Source organism: Chroicocephalus ridibundus, chromosome 8 (genome assembly GCF_963924245.1).
Source record: "Chroicocephalus ridibundus chromosome 8, bChrRid1.1, whole genome shotgun sequence".
NCBI classification, from domain to species: domain Eukaryota; kingdom Metazoa; phylum Chordata; class Aves; order Charadriiformes; family Laridae; genus Chroicocephalus; species Chroicocephalus ridibundus.
This window is the reverse complement of record NC_086291.1, coordinates 54,770,735-54,789,580: the sequence shown is the minus strand read 5'-3', so window position 1 is coordinate 54,789,580 and position 18,846 is coordinate 54,770,735. Positions and strand designations below refer to the sequence as shown.

Here is an 18,846-nt window from a genome sequence, read left to right as displayed (position 1 = left end):
GGGGGGGGTGCGGCACCTCCCCCGTGTACTCGCCGCGCCCCAGCACAAGCGCGCCGCCTCGCGCCTCCCCCTCTGCGCCAGCTTAGTAGCGCCCGCGCGAGCACCGCCGGCCTGCGGGCGAGCGCACGGCGGTGGGGTTGTGGGGGGGGTGGCGGGCAGGTCTGGCGGCAGTGTGCTGCCCTGTCACCTCCCGCCTGGCAGGGAAATACGCCGAGCTGCCCAGAATGCGGGAGGGCTTTGCTCTACGTCTGCGCAGTTAAATGTCCCGGCGCCTCCTGCTTTCTAAAAAATGGTTCGGCCGAACCCCACCTCGGTAGACGGGAAAGCGGCGCCATCTTGGGCTCAACCACAGCGAGGCGCAAAACTGGGGGGTGGGTGGTGGTGGAACTGCGTGTGTTGCGGGGCGAGAAGGAGAGGGACCCGCCGCTGGCTGAGCGAGAGAACAGACCAGCAGCTACGGCGGAGTGGGGAGAAGGCAGCGTTGGGCAGAAGCTGCGGCGGGGCCCGGGTTGGGTTTCCCCCCCGTACCCCCCGTTCCGCGCCGGTTGGTAGGCGCCGCTGCGCGAGGCCCGCCGGGCCTGGCGCACATGGCCCGGCCGTAGGCGCCTCCCCGCCCCTCCCCCGCCCCTTTCCCCGCCGCGCTCGAGCTGTCCGCGCGCGGCCGGCCCGGCCCCGCACCCGGCCCCATGCAGGACACCGAGCAGAGCCCGCCCGCCGCCCCGCCGGCCCGCGACCCCCAGCAGGCGGACGGGCCCCCGCCGCCGCCCGCGGAGCCGCCACCGCCGCCGCAGCAGGAGGAGGAGGAGAAGGAGCAGGAGGAAGAGGAGGGCGAGGGGCAGGAGGAAGGCGGCGAGTCTGAGGCGCCGCCGAGCCCCCCCCAGCCGCCGCCCGCCGCCGAGGAGGCTGCCGAGCCCGAGCAGCCGCCACAGCTGCCCTCGCCTCAGCCGCAGTCCGGCCGCGAAAGCCCCGAGAAAGCGGAGGCGGAGCCCGAGGCCGAGCCGCCGGCCGAGGCCGAGCCAGCGGCGGAGGAGGCCCAGACCGAGGCGCCGGCGGAGGCCGAGCCCGGCGCGGGGAAGGAGGATGGGGAGGCCGCGCCCGCCGCCCCGGCCGAGCCCGAGGACGAGATTTCCTTCAGTGACCCCGAGGACTTCGTGGACGACATCAGCGACGAAGGTGCGGGCCTGGGCCGGCGGCGGCGCCCGGGCCTGGTGGGGCCGGCCGTGAGGGGAAGGGAGGGGCCGCGGGGAGGCGGGAGAGCCCCGGCGGGGGCCCGGCCCTGCCCGCCGTCGAGGGGCGCGGGGGAGGCCGCGGTGCGGGCCGGGCCGGGCCGGCGGGGCCTCTGTGGGGAGACCCTCCGCGTCCCCCGGGCTCGGCGGGCCCGACCGCTGGCTCTTCCCCCGCCCGCCCTGGCGGTGTGGTAACCGGCTGCTCGTAACGCTAAGGACACGTCTTCATCGCAGCAGCGTTTGTGGAATGAGCCTTATTCTGCTGTGTCTGTGCACCGTAGGGGTTGCTGCTGTTCTTAAATTCACGATTAAACCTGAAGTACCGATCTGTGGGCTGCCCTCACAAAGTGGAATCATCAACTCGTGTGCTTTCCGTTTGACTCCATTAGTTACGCTCGACTGTAAAAACAGAAGTTTTAACTTGCTGACCAGATGTCTGCAAAGTAGATTTCATTGTTCTATCTTTTCCACGCATCCAGAATGAAATCCATAGATAAATACAGGGTTTGAGGAGAGTTAGTGCTCATGAAGATGTGATGTAGGTGCTTTGCAACAAGAAAATATGGGAAAACTATTTCTGGCAGTTGAAAATTCAAACGTAGGCGCTTACAGAAGTATTGGATACTGCCTGTCTTTAAATAGCTAATCGATAATTATGGGAATACGTAGTTTTGGCATATAGAAGTTAAACTTTAGTTTAATATTTTTTTTCAGGTAATTTTTTCTAGATAAATCATCTCAGTTCCCTAATAGCACTTATTTTGCCAGTGCTTCTTCTAGCATATGTGCCATTGTAGGGTGTTACATACGGGTATCCTACGCATTGTAGGGTCTTAGGTTGCATGTATCAGAACTGGAAAAATGTTTCTTAAAGCATTTGATAATTTGTTCATAAGTCAGTTACTTCAATTGGCGATGGAATACAGGTGATATATGTGCCTTCTAGTGTTTTAGTCCTGTGTTTAGCTTAATAAGACAGCAGAACAAATATCTTAAAGTAAGAAAGTGTTTGCTATTCTCAATTTATTAGCCCATGTATAGCTCTTTTAACTTGTACGTTTGTTTCTTAAAGACACTTTGGCAAAATTGTCTGCAAGTATGTAGCTGGATTCTTTTTGTGTAGTTAAGTGTTTGCATGATACATTGTGTCTACATGTAGGATTATTATGTTAATTTCTGTCTGTTCAGAAACTAGGCATATTTTCCATCCTCACCAATTTTATTGTTAGGGATTGATTTGGTTAACTTCTCAGCTGTATGAATAATACAGTGTTAGTAGCTGAATTACAGTGTTTAGTCACTCTTGCTGGTCTGGCTTTCCATCTGTGTGTTAATTGTTGAGCTTCCTTATTCCTTTCTCCTTATCCTGATGGCTCCCCAAGGAGAAAGGCAGTCCCCCAGTGTCACTGAGCCAAGGCTCATTTCAGTGCTTGTGATGTTACATCTTCAGGAACACCTTTGAGCTGGACCAGCTTCAGGTTTGGACCATCTCAGGTGCATTACTTCAACTTTTTTTGCCAGAGTGGTGTTGGCATGGCAGCACAGCTGATCCAAGCTCAAGCACAAGAAGGATGTGTCAGATAACCACTTAGGTGCAATGAAGCTTTAGTTTGGATAAAGATAGTAGTCCTTAAAATACGGCCAGCTGAAGATAGCTGGGTACCCACCACACCCCGCTTTTCTTGTGGGTGGAGTAAGAGCTGGCTAAACTAGCTTCTTACTCTTTGAAGATTTCCTTTGTTCACAATTTTGAATTTAAGGCAGAGAAGTGGAACAATGTAGGTATTTGTCTTTAATCTGTTACCCTGTAGTGTATCAAAACTGTATTGTATTCTTGCACATGAATCTAAATATGCATTCCTTTGTTTGTCTGTAGGCCTCCAAAGTCTTTTGTGAGAAGTTGTTGTGAAAAAATGACTAATAGAGCCTAAAAAATCATCCTTTTGTGTATTTTTTTTTTCTCATAGGCTTCTGTGGAAGTGTCCTTGTGGGACATGCTTTCGTTTTATATGCAGGGAAAAACTAAGATAGGGGATTATAGGGTAAATAAGAAATGTACGTATTATTTTACTGTAATATTGGGTATTTGAATTAATCTTTTCAGTCCTTAAAATTACTCTAGGCATAGTAGACACTTCACTGCGTGTGTTCTAAATCCTGGGCAAGTGGTTACCTATCCACAGCTTCAGTGTATGGTCAGCTGCCTGGAGAATGGCTTCCTTCTGAAAGATTATCTTGAGGTCCAGTAAATACTAGGATGTTAACTTGCAGCACTCATCTGTGTTCTCTTCTGGATCTGTGACAATTTGAGTCAGCTTTCAACTTTGCAGCAAAAAGTTAAAGAAGGAGGGGAAGGTGATCCAAAATTCCTTTGGCAGTAACTTAAATCACTTTTAGTCCGTGCCGTAGAAAATACTCTCTACAGAGTGATTCCTTATACCCACTGCTGTGCTTTTGAAAGAAATCAGGTTTTTGCTCTATGTTCCATTTTTCTTCTACTTCTTTGCCTACCTATTTGTTTCAAATAGTGCTCTTGAAGTTGTCATTGTCTGTGACTGTGCTTACTCCTTACAAGACTGTGCCTTGTAAGCAGGCACCTCATTACAAGAGGACCAGTGCCTCTGTCTTCCTGTGAAGTTTTTTGCTCATCCGCAATGACCTGTATGGTTTTGTGCCATCAGAATATCTGTTGTTACCTCTGGATTTTTTTAATGAACTTTTCTTGTGCTTGACGTTTTCCCAATTTTCAATCTGCTGTTCCCTGCTAAGGGCTCTTTTACTGTGGTACTTCAGCCACAGCTGCAGAGTTAAGTCCTTCTGAGTGTACTCCCTTCTGCATGTGAGAAACTTCAACAATGCTGTAAGCAGTCTCTTCCCAGTAGAAAGAAACTTGAAGCTGACAGTGCAGGGACTGAACAAACAATCTCACCAGCAAGTACTCTCAAAGTTTGTAAGATGATGTAGGAAAGGGGATTAGTATGGTTGAAGAATATCCAGAGTATAAAAAGGTGTGTGCTTGTCTTCGCTTGCTGCATGCTTAAATATGGCTTTAAGTTTCTTGTCTTAGACCTTCATTTCTGTGTTTAATTAAAGGTTTAGATGGAGCGTGAGTTCTCAAACATAATTATAATGATGCTAAGACATGCAGAGCTTCCAGTATGGCAGATAGTTTTGAATTATGCTAAAATTCTTGTAATGTGGGAGGGAGGTACATGTTACATTTCTTTTTATCAAAGTCATCTGGTTATAATTTGAGCAAGGTTACTAGTCAGAGCTTGAGTAATAAATCTTATAGTTGTCCGCTTTATTGGCAATTTTGAGGACTTCTTGAGCCAGTTCCAACTCCTTAAACAAGCTAATAGTGTACATGTTGATGTCCTCAATGTAAGGTATTTCTTTAAGAAAGATTTCAAGAGTTAACTGCTTGAAGTTTGTCAAGAAACTGTGTAAACATTCCTCTTAGCAAGGAAGTCTTGTTGGGGTGCTGTGTATGCACTTCAGTTGTTTCTCTGGTAGGATGTTCATTCACTACCAAGTTTCTTAAATGACTCTCGAATAATTTTCCTGAAACTTGAAGTCTCCCTCTTCTCTTACTGTCACTATTCTTTTCACCTTTCTGTCTTCCTCCTCAATGATGTAGACTGGTGCCTTAGTTTCATGTATGCGTTTTCTTTGCAGAATTACTTGGTGATGTACTGAAAGATCAGCCGCAGGAAGCAGATGGAATCGACTCAGTAATCGTTGTGGATAATGTTCCCCAGGTTGGACCAGACCGACTTGAGAAACTGAAGAATGTCATCCACAAAATATTTTCCAAGTTTGGTAAAATTATCAATGAATTTTACCCGGAAGCAGATGGGAAGACAAAAGGGTAAGTCCTTATAACTTTTACTGGAAATTGGATTGAAACACTCCTCTGACTTACCCTTGATTACTAGTGTCAATACTTTATGGCCAGTTTTTATGGTGACCTCACAGTCATGCTCATCGCTTTTTTCTACCTTAGTCTGTACGATCCTGACATCCAGTTTCAGTGACGAGCACAAGTTCCCGAGGGAGCCAAGAAGCTTAATAGCTCATTAAGCTACAGTGTTGGGGGGTATTAATTATGGTACTAAATGAGGGGGTTTTTGTTAATTTTCTGTCATGGCTACTGAATAGGTTAAAGGTCTGTTTTAGTTAAAAACTTAGGAGCAGTGGATGTACTGTTGCAAAATGGACTGTCAATATTATGTCTCTGGTTGCCAGTGCTTACGCTTACATTAGTGACTCCAGCTTTCTTAAGTTCATCAAGCCCTTTCCAGGGCCCTTTTCCCCTTTGCAAACTTCTGATCCCTGTTCCTGGTTAATTGCAGCGTCTGAAATTGAGAAGAAAGCTAACCAGAAATTATCAAGTCCTAAAGGGAGAGGGCAAGGGAGAGAAAGTTTCTCTCCATAAAACCAGGCAAAAATCAGTCTGATAAATATGAGGTATTACTGGGGTTGGAGTAGCATATATTCCAGACTTTGGGATGAATTCATAGTTTAGAAAGCATAAAAAAAGGTGGGTTTTCTGGAGTGGAGGGATTGCTGATTCTGTAAGGTCAGTGTGAGAAAATTGTTCTGTCTCTGTGTTTGTGGCCCTCTCTGAGGCAGTATCTGACAGTCTTCAGGATACTGTTAATTTTAAGTCTGCTGCGCTACGAGCTAGATTGGATGAGTGGCAAGAAGGAAACTGAATTATATTCAGTGTAATTGAAAAACAAGAGTGGTGCTTTGTGATGCCTATAAGAGCAAGATTTACAATTTCTAGACATGATCTGTTATTCAGCTGGAAAGAGCCGTGTACTTAACCTGCCTGTTACTAGCTCTCATTGTTCTCATTGTGTTGCATTGAACTTGCATTTGTCACTTGGTCTAGCCCATTTACAGAAAGGATATCAGTTTAATTCAGGTCAAGCCAATACAGCTGAAAAGTGTATATGTGCCTGTAGCCAAAATGGAGATTAATTGCTTTTGACCCTAATTGGTTAGTGGCAAGACAAGAAGTTATTTTGTAGATGCTCTTTACCGAGTTCTTAGTTCATCCCCATTGTTTCTTTTTTATTTTATTTATTTATTTGCTTGCTTTTTTTATTATGAGCCTGTTATGTAGTCAACGATGATTTCCTACTTTTGTCTTCCTTCATTGTAGATACATCTTTCTGGAGTACATGTCTCCATCTCATGCGGTGGATGCTGTGAAGAATGCAGATGGATACAAACTGGATAAACAGCACACTTTCAGAGTCAACCTTTTCACAGACTTTGATAAGTGAGTGCAGCTATCGTGTATATCTGTAGATTTTGGGATTCTAATCAAGAGTACCTGCACGGAGTGTAACCAATCAAATTGCTCTTTCAGGTACATGACAATCAGTGATGAATGGGAAATCCCTGAGAAACAGCCATTTAAGGATTTGGTAAGGACTTTTTGGAAGAGTGGAAAGAATATTCAGCATAATATGAAATGATTACTTCATTGCTGGAGTGTTCACATGAAAATAGAAACGATGGTTTAATAGTGTTGTTATAAGTAGCACTAGTGATCACATGTTCCTGTTCCTTCATTCTCAGTGTCATGAAGTGACAGGGACAGCTTAGTGGTTCTGCTTAGTAGTTCCACATATGGTAAAACTTAAGAGTAAACAATAATTTTGCACAAGTCATTTAAAAATAGAATTTCGAAAGCATCTTCTCATATTTTTTAATGTTTGAGGCAAACTTCTGTGTTTGTTACCACTAGCTTGTGAAAAGTCCTGTGGGGGAAGGAAGGGTTAGTTTAAAAAAAAAAAAAAAAAAAAAAAAAAACAAACACTAAGAAAACCCTTATAGTTATTTTAAGTAGGAAGCGTTAAAAGTCATCAGACCACCTTGGAGGTCCACCTTTTTATGATCTGTTCTCTTAGCCTCCAGTAACTGGTAGTTTGAATTGTTTAATTTCACTTTAAAGACTTGTTTGCAATGGTAAGACTCCAAAGTTCCACACTCTGTGTAAGACCGACTTCCACCTGCCAGGTAGATACTAATTTGGGGAACTTGTCTTCTTACCCTTTAACTCATCAATAATCTTCTTGCTTCTTTTTTTCTTAGGGGAATCTTAGATACTGGTTGGAAGATCCTGATTGTAGGGATCAGTACAGCGTGATCTTCGAGTCAGGAGACCGGACCTCCATTTTTTGGAATGATATCAAGGAACCTGTTCAAATTGAGGACAGAGCAGTGAGTGTCCTGGGAGTGCTGTACATTGCAGCTACACTGTCAGTCTCATTCACTTTATGACACTTCAGGTTTTTCATTTTTTAAAACAAGATATTTTTTTCCTCATTGTTGAAATACTTTTCCTTCTGAAGAGGAACGGTGAAATTACATCCTTTAGAATTAGACTTAACTGCTTAGGTAAAACAAATGTAGAGTTAACTTGTTTATGGTGGGCATTTTGGTTTTTGTTGTTTTGTGTTTTTTTTTTTTAACTGGTCCATAATGCCTATTTGCTTCCTTCATCTGTATATTATATACATGATTCAGAAAGACCTGAAAATGCAACGTCAGTGTTTGAGGAGTAGTACTATTCATTAGAGCTGACTATGTGCTAAAGTATGCTGCTTCTGATGACTTTTTGCTGACCGCAAAGGTGCAAAAGAGGAATAGCTGGTTTGGTAATAGCATATAAAGGGGAGAGTTAGCATGCCTGTCTGCTGCAGGCAGCTGACTTGCTGAGAACTGTTGGTACCCAGAAGCATTTTCTTTAATAACCATTACACATTACAGTAGAAAGAAGTTGGCTCTGGGATGATGAGTAATTTTGCTCATCGCCGTGGTCTGTACTGCTGATATCTCTCTAATTTAGCTGAAGGTCAGGAGCGGTATTGTTTTGAGAAATTTGAAATACACCCTTACTTCTAAGAAGAGTATGTTCTTTCCAGGACTGAAAGACAAAAGGAAACCCAAGCCTCTTAGGTGGGTTTAATTGTTACTGTACAAAGGTTGTCACCGTACCTGGAAAATGTTTTTGGTGATCAGTAAGTTGAAAATGTCTCAATTGACAGTTTCCAACTGGAAGAATAAGTACTGTGCATTATGTGCATGAAATTAAACTCCACAACTAGTCCAAGGTATCACTAAATCTGAGATCTTCACTTAGTAAATGGATTTGTAAAATGTGATGCTACAAACCACACATTTAATTCTTTCCCTTTTAGGGGAATCCATTGTGAAATTAAACCTTTGCATGTACTTGTTTTATTTTTTTAAATGCAGCGGTGGACAGAAACTTATGTACGTTGGTCCCCGAAGGGTACCTACTTGGCTACGTTCCACCAGAGAGGCATCGCACTTTGGGGTGGAGAGAAGTTCAAGCAGATTCAAAGGTTTAGTCACCAGGGAGTGCAGCTTATCGACTTCTCACCCTGTGAAAGGTATGGTGTATGGCATTGATTTGGGCAAAGGGATGAAGAGCGTGAAGCGCGCACGTTCTGGCTGCTGTGCTTTCAAATCTTGTGTGGTTGGAGTATTCGGTTTTCTTTTGCCTTTGGAAGTACTGCTTTCCATGTGTAAATCCTTCTTAGAGTGAGTGAAACTCTGCCTGGCTTTTCTTTGACTTCAGGAAAGATACTTAACGTAATCTGGAATAATTGGTCTACAAAACTGAGCTGCCAAGTTCTGTCAAAGACGTTATTATCCCAAAGGAGAAGACCATGTTTTTTCCTCTTTAGTTGGATGGGATGTCTCCAGTGTTAGATTTCTAGTTCTCTGAAAAGTTTCAGTTGAGTTGAGTAGCATCCTCCAAATCTGTAGTACTGAAATTAATTCCTTAAGCATTCTTTAACGTTAAAGGGCTCTGTAGAGAAGGCTAAAATAATTTCAGGACTGAGATTTTATTTGGAAGCAATTAGGTTTTATGTTTTATTGCGTTAAAGACAGATTATTTATCTTTAAATGGAGAAGTCTAGCATACCTATAGTTCAGGTTGGCTAAGGTCAATGGATTTATATTCAGTTCGAAACCAGTGATGTTCTCATGGCAAAACTATTTAATTAGGTAACAGTGTATTTGGTGAGTTTCCCCTTTCTTGTAACATCAGTATGGGAAGACTTGCACTTCCCTTGCACAGGGAAATACTGTGTCTTGGAAGCTTTCTCTCCCTTTATCATACTGTTCTTATTTCTTCCTCCTCTCCAAAAAATCCCATTAGAGAAACTGCTGTTTGAAAGTGCACTGTATTTAAATTTTATTTGGATGAAAGCCTGCTTGTGCTGACATATTGGATGAAGTTTCGATAGTGAAACCGATTATTTCTTTTGTAGGTACTTAGTGACCTTCAGCCCTTTGATGGACACGCAGGATGACCCTCAGGCCATTATCATTTGGGATATTTTGACAGGGCAAAAGAAGCGAGGATTCCACTGTGAAAACTCAGCTCACTGGCCTATTTTTAAGTAGGTTGAGAAACAGAATTAGAATAGAGAGAACAAGTAGTCCCAGACTCCGTTTAATAAAAAGGCAGTTCGTATCTAATATTCTTTCTTTTTATTTGCTTAGATGGAGTCATGATGGTAAATTCTTTGCTCGAATGACTTCAGATACCCTCAGTATCTATGAAACACCTGTAAGTCCTTCCTGTTTTTTGCATAACGCTTATTGCATTACAATGTCAGTCTTTCCCATGGTATCTATTTTAAAGGATACATTTTAGTAATACACTCTAGAGCTGGGCTTAAAAGGGAAGAAATCCATTTGCTCTTGTCTTGTTCTTTCCTGGGTGAAAAACTTTAGCTGAGCCTCACAGTAAATTTCACAGCACGCTTTTAGAAGGACTAGACAGTTCAATATACTACTTACAAGAGTCAATAAGGATCACAGTTATGTGATGCCTCCCAGCTCTCGGTAGCAGATAGAATCATTTAGGTTGGAAAAGACCCTTGGGATCATCGAGTCCAACCATCAACCCCACTCTACAAAGTTCTCCCTTACACCATATCCCTTAACACCATGTCTAAATGAGTCTTAAACACGTTCAGGGATGGTGACTCTGCCACCTCCCTGGGTAGCCTATTCCAGTGTCCGTCCACTCTTTCTGTGAAGAATATTTTCCTGATGTCCAGCCTAAACCTACCCTGCTGCAGCTTGAACCCATTCCCTCTTGTTTTATCACTAATTACCTGTGAGAAGAGACCAGCACCAACCTCTCTACAATGTCCCTTCAAGTAGTTGTAGAGAGTGATGAGGTCTCCCCTCAGCCTCCTCGTCCTCAAACTAAACAGTCCCAGCTCCTTCAATCGCTCCTCATAAGAGTTATTCTCCAGGCCCTTCACCAGCTTCCTTGCCCTCCTCTGCACTCGCTCCAGCACCTCGATATCTCTCTCGTTTTGAGGTGCCCAAAACTGGACACAATACTCAAGGGGTGCTGAGTACAGGGGGACAATCACCTCCCTCCTTCTGCTGGTCACACTATGTCTAATACAAGCCAGGATGCCATTGGCCCTCTTGGCCACCTGGGCACGCTGCTGGCTCACGTTCAGCTGCTTGTTGATTAGAACCCCCAGGTCCTTTTCTGCCAGGCAGCTCTCCAGCCACACTGCCCCAAGGCTGTAGCGCTGCAGGGGGTTGGTGTGGCCCAAGTGCAGGACCCCGCACTTGGCCTTGTTGAAGCACATTCCATTAGCATTGGCCCATCGGTCCAATCTATCCAAGTCTCTCAGCACCAGAGAACCCAAAATGCATTATAAATTGCAGCCTAATCTAGTCTGTTTTGCTTTTTCATCATAATTCAGGCTGCTGTGCTCATTAATTCTATACAGCAATTTTTATTTTATTTGTAATTGTGGTATACAAACATTCATAATAAAAAATAGGGATACAGGATCTCTGAAAACTACAGTTTCCTAGTTTATGTGCTCTAATAATAAGAGTAGAAGGTGTGTGTGTAAATTCAAGAATGTTACTAACTTGAAAATTCACATCTTTCTCTTCTTTTAGTCTATGGGTTTGTTGGACAAAAAAAGCTTGAAAATCACTGGGATAAGGTGAGTATCCTTTCGTAAAGATACACTGGGTGTAACCCCTACTCTTTAGTGAAGTGTATGGTTTTGATAACGTTGGTCATGTAGCAAGTTTAAATAGCAGGTTAAAAATCTGTTTTGGTATGATATGTGTAAGGTTATTAAATTGTCCTCAGTTGCTTGTCTGTATCTGTCGTTATTACTGAGAGTTGATATTTGTCTGCAACATTCAGATACAATGATTAAAATGGTTTCTGCTTGTAGTATCTCTAACTAAAAATTAAAATGGCATATTTTTAACTTTCTTCCTGTAGAGACTTCTCATGGTCTCCAGGTGGTAACATAATTGCTTTCTGGGTGCCTGAGGACAAAGACATCCCAGCAAGAGTGACTTTGATGCAGCTGCCTTCTAGACAAGAAATTCGTGTGCGGAATTTGTTCAATGTCGTAGATTGTAAACTCCACTGGCAGAAGAACGGGGATTACCTGTGTGTGAAGGTAGACAGGACTCCCAAAGGCACACAGGTAAGTGGATTCTGATTATATTCATAAAATTTGGTTCTGTCTTATGCTGACACCTCATTTTCTTACAGTACTGTCTTTTAATGTAGACAATGTAAATTATGTGATGTCAAAGCTATTTTTCGTTTTAATTTGAGGCATGTGGAGAGCAAAAGGTATGTAATATTTGCATCCAAGATTTGCTTTGACTTTAGTGGCATCTTGGACTTCTGTTGGGAGCTATATGCCTCATCTCTTTTCCTACTCACTGATAAGCAGTTGTTGAACAACCCATAGGTCACGGTGCACAATGTGCCTTAAGTTTGTCTGTCTTAATTACACTTCACAACAGTCTGAAAAGAAACAAATGCTTTTGTGCAATTCCTCAGTTATCCTTTATCGGAACAGAAACATTTAGAATGTGTTCCGTGATGAGGTACACAGTATTTATCTGCTCTCATTAAAGAAACAAATCTTGATTCTGTCTCTCATCCCGCGTCCTGCCAGGCTAATTGCGTACTTGTCCTTCTACGCTTAGCAATAAAAGCATTTGCTCTACTGCTTCTGTGCTGGATAATGAGCTGATCTTGGCCTTTACACAGGGAGTAGTGACCAACTTTGAAATATTCCGAATGAGAGAGAAACAGGTGCCAGTGGATGTGGTGGAAATGAAAGGTAATCCCAAGTATTTCCTTACTTTTGATCTTTAACTTTTTTGAGTAGATGCTTGTATGGTTCTTAGAAATTCTTGTCAACGTGTGACGTAATTAAAAAGTTAACTCTTTTGAGAGGGGCTACAGTATTCATGTTGTAAGGCTTCTCATGTAAAAATGAGAAAACTTCTGTTGCTATTTGTGCTTGTGATTGACTTGAAAAATTACAGAATTTGAAAATCTTTTATTAATAAAGATGGTAGGGCTGGTAATATGAGCGTATTCTGTAGAAGATGAGAGACGTTGGAGCTATTGTTTGACTGAAACACTTCCCATACCTCCCTGCATTTGCCTTGTCAACCTGTGTTTTTAAAAGGTAGTCTGTATGGTGAAGTCTGTTAACTGATGGGTTCCCTTTCTTCGGCATCTTGGTTTTCTTTGGTAACTGCTTGAAATCAAAGCTTTGTATTGCCTTTTGACAGAGTGTTGACTCCTCTTTTTTTTTTTTTTTTTTTTCTTTTACAGAAAGCATCATAGCCTTTGCGTGGGAGCCAAATGGAAGCAAGTTTGCTGTGTTGCATGGAGAAACTCCACGAATTTCAGTTTCTTTTTACCATGTTAAAAACAATGGGAAAATAGAACTCATAAGTAAGTGACTGAAAAACAAGTTAAAGGTGTGGATGCTAAGCATTTTGCATGGCAATAGATGCAGTAAACTCAAAATTGTGGCTGTTTGTGGTGGATAGTATGGCAATAGGTGGTATGCCTGACGTTGTATTCCAGAAATCTTAATTTTCTGGTGTCAGCTAAACTGTTTTCACTTTGAATTAGTCCAGGATATGGGAATAAAAGGCCTACAAGCCAGAATAATTTTGTGGCCTTGGGAAGCTCATGTGAGGTGATAGCACAGATTTGGCTCACTTTAAGATAAAATTTATTCCCAAGTTAGGTGTTGAGATCTTCTGATATCCTTCTTTTCTTTCTTCTGCCAGCTTTGGATGTTCTGGTGCTACTGGGTTTTAGAAGTGTAGAGCTAAGGACTGTTGTTAGGACTTGCTTGCAGAGTTCAGAAGTGTCTTCAGGAATGGTTGGAGTTGGCTGCTTGTAAGCTAACTGATGGCATTGGATTGAGATCTTCTTCTGAATTTCTTTTGTTTCTTTCCAGAAACGTTTGACAAACAGCAGGCAAACACGATATTTTGGAGTCCTCAAGGGCAATTTGTAGTGTTGGCTGGCCTCAGAAGGTGAGTACTGCGCAGGTTACTGAACACCACATTAATTTTAAGAAGGAAAAAGACTAGAGTATCTCCTCAAGTACTTGGTATCTCCATGAACGTTGCATTACTATGTAATCTTGAAATAGCTTTGCAAAGGAAGGGTTGCAATTTCATAATGTAGCTTGGTCCTTTGTAACTCTTACTTGCTATTTTTGCCACATCAAAAGAAGAGTGGATATTTAGAAACACTTTTCATCTGTTAAAGTTAAATATTGACTCTCAACTAACCCAGTTTGCAACATGCACATGGCTCTTGTAGTGCATTTGTTGTTGTCATAGCCTCGTGGGCAATACCTCTTAATGACAAAGCTCTTGTAAAACAGCTATCAAGAAAGTTTCATGTTAGAGCAAGTGAAAATTATTTTTATTAACCAGTTGATTAGTATTTGCCTTTACATACTTTCAGACAGGCGCTGCTGTTCATCTTGGAAATCTGTTTTTCTTTAATCTTGTCTTCGCTACTTAAATATGTCTAAGCATATGATTGTTAAACTTTGGCTGTAACTTGCCTATAGTATGTTTTCATGGTGACTTTTAAGAACTGAAATAAAATGGATTAAGGGTCACTGAACATAGACACAAAAGTGTCATTCTTATTTGGATTTTTGTTTTTATTCATCGCATTGCTTTCTAGCAACAGAGACTGGTATGAGCCTGTAAAGATGCAGCTTGTGAAATGCTTTTAAAAAACCAGGTTACACCAGTGTGTAAAGCAATCTGTCTTGTTTTTTCCTTTGCAGCATGAATGGTGCCTTAGCATTTGTGGATACATCTGACTGCACCATGATGAATATTGCCGAACACTATACAGCTTCAGATGTGGAATGGGATCCTACAGGCAGATACATTGTGACTTCTGTGTCTTGGTGGAGCCACAAGGTACTAAGGCTTTCTTTTTTTGTTTTCTTTTTTCTTTCTCTTCCAGAGGTGTTGGAAAGGGCTATTCGTTAGGAAGAGAAAATGAACAGCTGTCACCGATCATATGACTTAAAACCTGCACCATAGTTTTATATGCCTCTTTCTTATCAGTATTTATTTGGGCCATTAGCTTTACTGGTTTTCCAGAATAAGTTCTGGAAGGGCAGTTCATGAGTCTAAACAGAGTGTCCTTTTTCTGAATTTTCATTATGTCTTTAGCAGTTTGAAACTTGATCTCCTTGTGGTCCACACAGAACAGCAGGATTTATTGCATCTGTCACTACTTTTGCATGGTTCCAACCACTGCGTTGTAATCTTCTTGTGTACAGTGTAGAATCTGAGACTTAAGAATATGATAGAAGGGCTGGCTTAGTTTTAAACTGTTGTGATCCTCCAGAAGATAATTTCTTGCAAAGCTTCAGTGGAACAAATATTTTGCTGAAGAATTTGATTTGTGCAAGAGAGACACTTAACAAAAAGAGCACCCTGGTTCTGTTGTCTAATGGTGCTGATTTTATAAAAAAGACCCTTAAGACAGAGTGAGGACCAGAATGTTAAGTTACAGCTTATATTGACTGTGATGGTGCACTGCTCTTCCAGGTGGACAATGCATATTGGTTATGGACCTTCCAAGGCCGTCTCCTTCAGAAAAACAACAAAGACAGGTTCTGTCAGCTTCTCTGGAGACCACGACCAGCTACCTTGCTCAGCGAGGATCAGATAAAGGTAGTGTGTTTCACTGGCTCTTTCTGCTGACATGGATTTGTTCTATTACCATACTTGGTTTACTTCTCCTTGAGGGTGCAGCTTGAACTGTTACAGAATCACACAATTGCTTTTTGCTCTGAATTGGGGTGGAGGGAGAAACAAAACAAAAAACCTAAACCCTAAACATACTGCCGTAGGAGACCTCACTTCTGGGAACGAGTGTAGATATTAACTGTTCTTTGAGCACAGAATAGAAATGGTGACCAGTTGTTCTTACAGTTAGGGTAAAGTGAAAGGGTATAAAGAATAACCAAACTGAATTTAGCTGTCCAGACTTCACTAATTGCATGTGTACAGAAGCATTTACATGACGTGTAAGCCAGGAAGAACAAGCAAAATTATAGCGAGGAGGAATTGCCTAGAAGAGAGATCTTTTTCAAAAATGCAAAGCCTGCTTAGGCATACTCAGTACGATGGTTTTGATTGATAGTCTGATATCCTAGTTGAAATAAAATTCCCTGTTTTACAGCAAATTAAGAAGGACCTGAAGAAATACTCCAAGATATTTGAGCAGAAGGATCGCCTGAGCCAGTCCAAAGCTTCAAAGGCAAGACGTCTTCAGAATATAATAATGTAGATTAAATTCTTGTAACCTCTCCTTAGTCATTTTGTAATGGTGATATGTAATTTAAATTTCTTTTATAACAAATGTGTGTTCATTTCTGTCTAGATGTTTAGAGTTAGTTACAATAGGTAGTTCAGACAGGTGCTACTAAACTCTTCGGTTAAGCAGTAATTAATCTGGAGAGGCACTGGTGATATCTCATTAAGCGAAGGTGGTAAAATTTTTAGAGTTCTTAGTGACTTGCTGTATTAGCCAGTCTTTAGATTAAGAAAAGATCTTTTAAATAATAATAAAAAAAAAGCCCTCACCAAAACAGCTTTTTGATTACATAGGAGAAAAATCTTTAAGTCAGTAGAAAGTATGTTCATGAGAGGAAAAAAAAAGGTTGACTTGCTAACAAATGCATCCCATGTGGATTTGAAAGTTTAACGACTTCTTCCTGCCTCTGTAGGAGCTCGTGGAAAGGAGACGTACAATGATGGAGGAGTTCAGAAAGTACCGCAAGATGGCACAAGAGTTATACATGGAGCAGAGGAATGAGCGTTTAGAGCTTCGAGGAGGTAAGCCACGCATAGTACTTGTAAAGACTTGCTGCTAGATACCTGCTGCTTTTTACAAAATAACTACCTTGTTCTGGGGGTTCATCCACTTCTCTCCCTCTGTTTCCTGCCAAAGCCAGTCCCTTCTTCTCTGGAGGTTATTTATACTCTTTATGCTGAATCACAACAGAGCTCAATTTTTTTTTTTCCATGGGAGAAAGATCAAATATTGCTGGCTGCCAGATTTTGCTATCAGTGTTTTACCTCACCTCTGTACATTTCAAGGCAAGCATTGGCTTGACCTTGGGATAAGACCACAAAGATTTATGTGCTGCATTTGACCAGAAAACCCTGTGGTGGGAGACAATAATGCTTGTTTGTCATTTAATGTATTTAGCATGTCCTTGTTATGAGCATCAAATCTTTCCCTTGCTGCCTTGTTTGATGCATTCAGTGTTAATGTTTTCTCTGTTCCAGGGGTAGACACAGATGAGCTGGACAGCAATGTCGATGACTGGGAGGAGGAGACTGTTGAATTTTTTATCAATGAAGAAATTATTACCCTTGCAGAACCAGAGTAATTAACAAAACTGTGGTAAGATGGCATACCTCTCAGTAGAGAGAAACTTTGTCTGTCAGATGTTGCTATAGTTTCAATAATTTGCTTGGGAAAGTTAGGTCTGTCTGTTGCAGGAGTGAATATGTTATTTTTCTGAGTTGGTTTATGTCTTATCTGTGGCTAGAAGGGGATAAACAAAAGCTTTTTTTAAAAGTAATCACAGACAGTCAGATTGAGCTGTACTGAGCAGAATACTCTGTATGTCTTGTCTTCCCGGAGTGATCAAACCCATGTCAGACTCAGGGTCAGCTTTTAAACACACTGAATTGCAGACTCTACAGTTCTGTCAGTAGAAGGAATTGTATTTAGTATTAGGTAGAAGTTCCACCTTTCGGAAGAATTGCATGTTAGTTGAAGACTGGACGGAGTTTAAATACTATACTGAAGATTATGCAGCAAGTTGACTGTGGGCTGATATAAATTTGAGTAGATGTTTAAATATCCACATGAACTCTGCTATCGTTTTCTAGAAATGTTGGGTAGAATTCAGGTAGTGGCAGGCTCTCATTACTGGCTGTCACTGCTCGGTGATTAAATGTTTTGTTTAATCCAGTGCTTTTGCCAATTCCTGTTTATGAATTCATATTGTGTATTTGTATGTTGAAAATAGAGGCTACTTTCAGTCATTATTGTAGGAAATGTCCTTTAGGAAGCTTGATATTGTTGTATTGAGGAGGGAAAAGATATTTTAATAGTGAAGGCATGCGGGACTTAAAACCTGCACTGCATTCCTGCTTTGTCGTGTTAGGCCTTCACTTAAGGGGAGGCTGGAAGAATGCCTTTTGCAGCTCTAAGTCACCCAACAGCTCTTCAGCCTCCATATATCTAAGGAGTCAAAGTAAAATACGAGGAGTGCCCCTCTTGTACTGGTAGGAAAAATTAATAGCCTTGACACCTTTGACTATAGCTGGATCTGGCTTATCTGTGTCCCATACACAGGAGATCTTTTATGGAAGGAAGGGGGAGAGCAGCTGCCAAGCGTCTGCATTTAAACAAACATCAGTTTAAGAATGGGTGAAAAACATGCTTTTGCAGCCTGTCATCAGCTAGCATCTGTGGGAAGGTTGAGCTCTTTGTATAAAGGCATAGTGGCTAACTCGCCTCTCTTTTTCCTTTTCTGCAGCACCACCATATCTTGTGCTGAAAAGAAGTTTGTTCATTTTCAGAAAGTCTACATCAACTTCGGAATTTTCAATCCATATTCTTGCACTCTGGAGGGGTGGATGCACCAGATTTTCTCCATTCTGACACATTGTAGTGCCTTTAAGTCTTGCTGCCTGCTGCAGTGAGATACCGGAAAGGCGCTGCTTTTAAATTTTTATTATTTTTTTTTAAGGGTTTGATTCTTTTTTTTTTCCTTTTTAAATCCACTACTACCAGTATTTACTTACTGACTCCCGTACAGTACTTACCAACTGGCAGTTTTTGACTATTGCCAGCAAGGTGAGATTCATCGGTGCACCTCTGTCTTACACACACGCACGATGTTTCTGTTCCAGAACTCTTTCTATGTCCCGAGTGCATGGACAGGTGTTCATTTTGTTTGGGGAAAAGTCAACAGAACCGTTTTTCGTATGATGTGTTTTAGTGTGCTGAAGCAGCACTACAGCGGGCTATATCCTCCTCCTTTCAGATTGTGAAAGGACATCTCCCTCAAAGAGCTGAATATGGAAATAAAAGCAGACCTATACTAAAACCAGGCTGGCTACGTGTTGTTTGTAGGGGGTCTTTCCCTGAATGATGAAAGTCAAACATACCCAC

The 18,846-nt window shown here is 42.1% G+C and overlaps 1 protein-coding gene across 1 annotated transcript; it reads left to right on the top strand.

Annotated features, from left to right (window-relative positions):
- Positions 1-181: 181 nt before the first annotated feature.
- On the top strand, positions 182-18,781 carry EIF3B (eukaryotic translation initiation factor 3 subunit B). The gene is made up of 19 exons (XM_063345173.1): positions 182-1,173; positions 4,905-5,097; positions 6,400-6,519; positions 6,610-6,667; positions 7,338-7,466; positions 8,505-8,662; positions 9,551-9,682; positions 9,786-9,852; positions 11,223-11,269; positions 11,560-11,770; positions 12,349-12,421; positions 12,925-13,047; positions 13,565-13,643; positions 14,417-14,555; positions 15,195-15,320; positions 15,832-15,909; positions 16,379-16,487; positions 16,944-17,061; positions 18,209-18,781. Exons 1-18 carry the CDS (start codon positions 687-689, stop codon positions 17,045-17,047), a joined length of 2,433 nt encoding a protein of 810 aa, XP_063201243.1. The 5' UTR covers positions 182-686; the 3' UTR covers positions 17,048-17,061; positions 18,209-18,781.
- The last annotated feature ends 65 nt before the right edge of the window (positions 18,782-18,846 follow it).

Coding starts and splice junctions, on each gene's coding strand:
- EIF3B (XM_063345173.1), top strand. CDS start 687: ATGCAGGACACCGAGCAGAGCCCGCCCGCCGCCCCGCCGGCCCGCGAC. Junction 9,683..9,785: donor GCTCACTGGCCTATTTTTAA/GTAGGTTGAGAA, acceptor TTATTTGCTTAG/ATGGAGTCATGATGGTAAAT. Junction 9,853..11,222: donor TCAGTATCTATGAAACACCT/GTAAGTCCTTCC, acceptor CTCTTCTTTTAG/TCTATGGGTTTGTTGGACAA.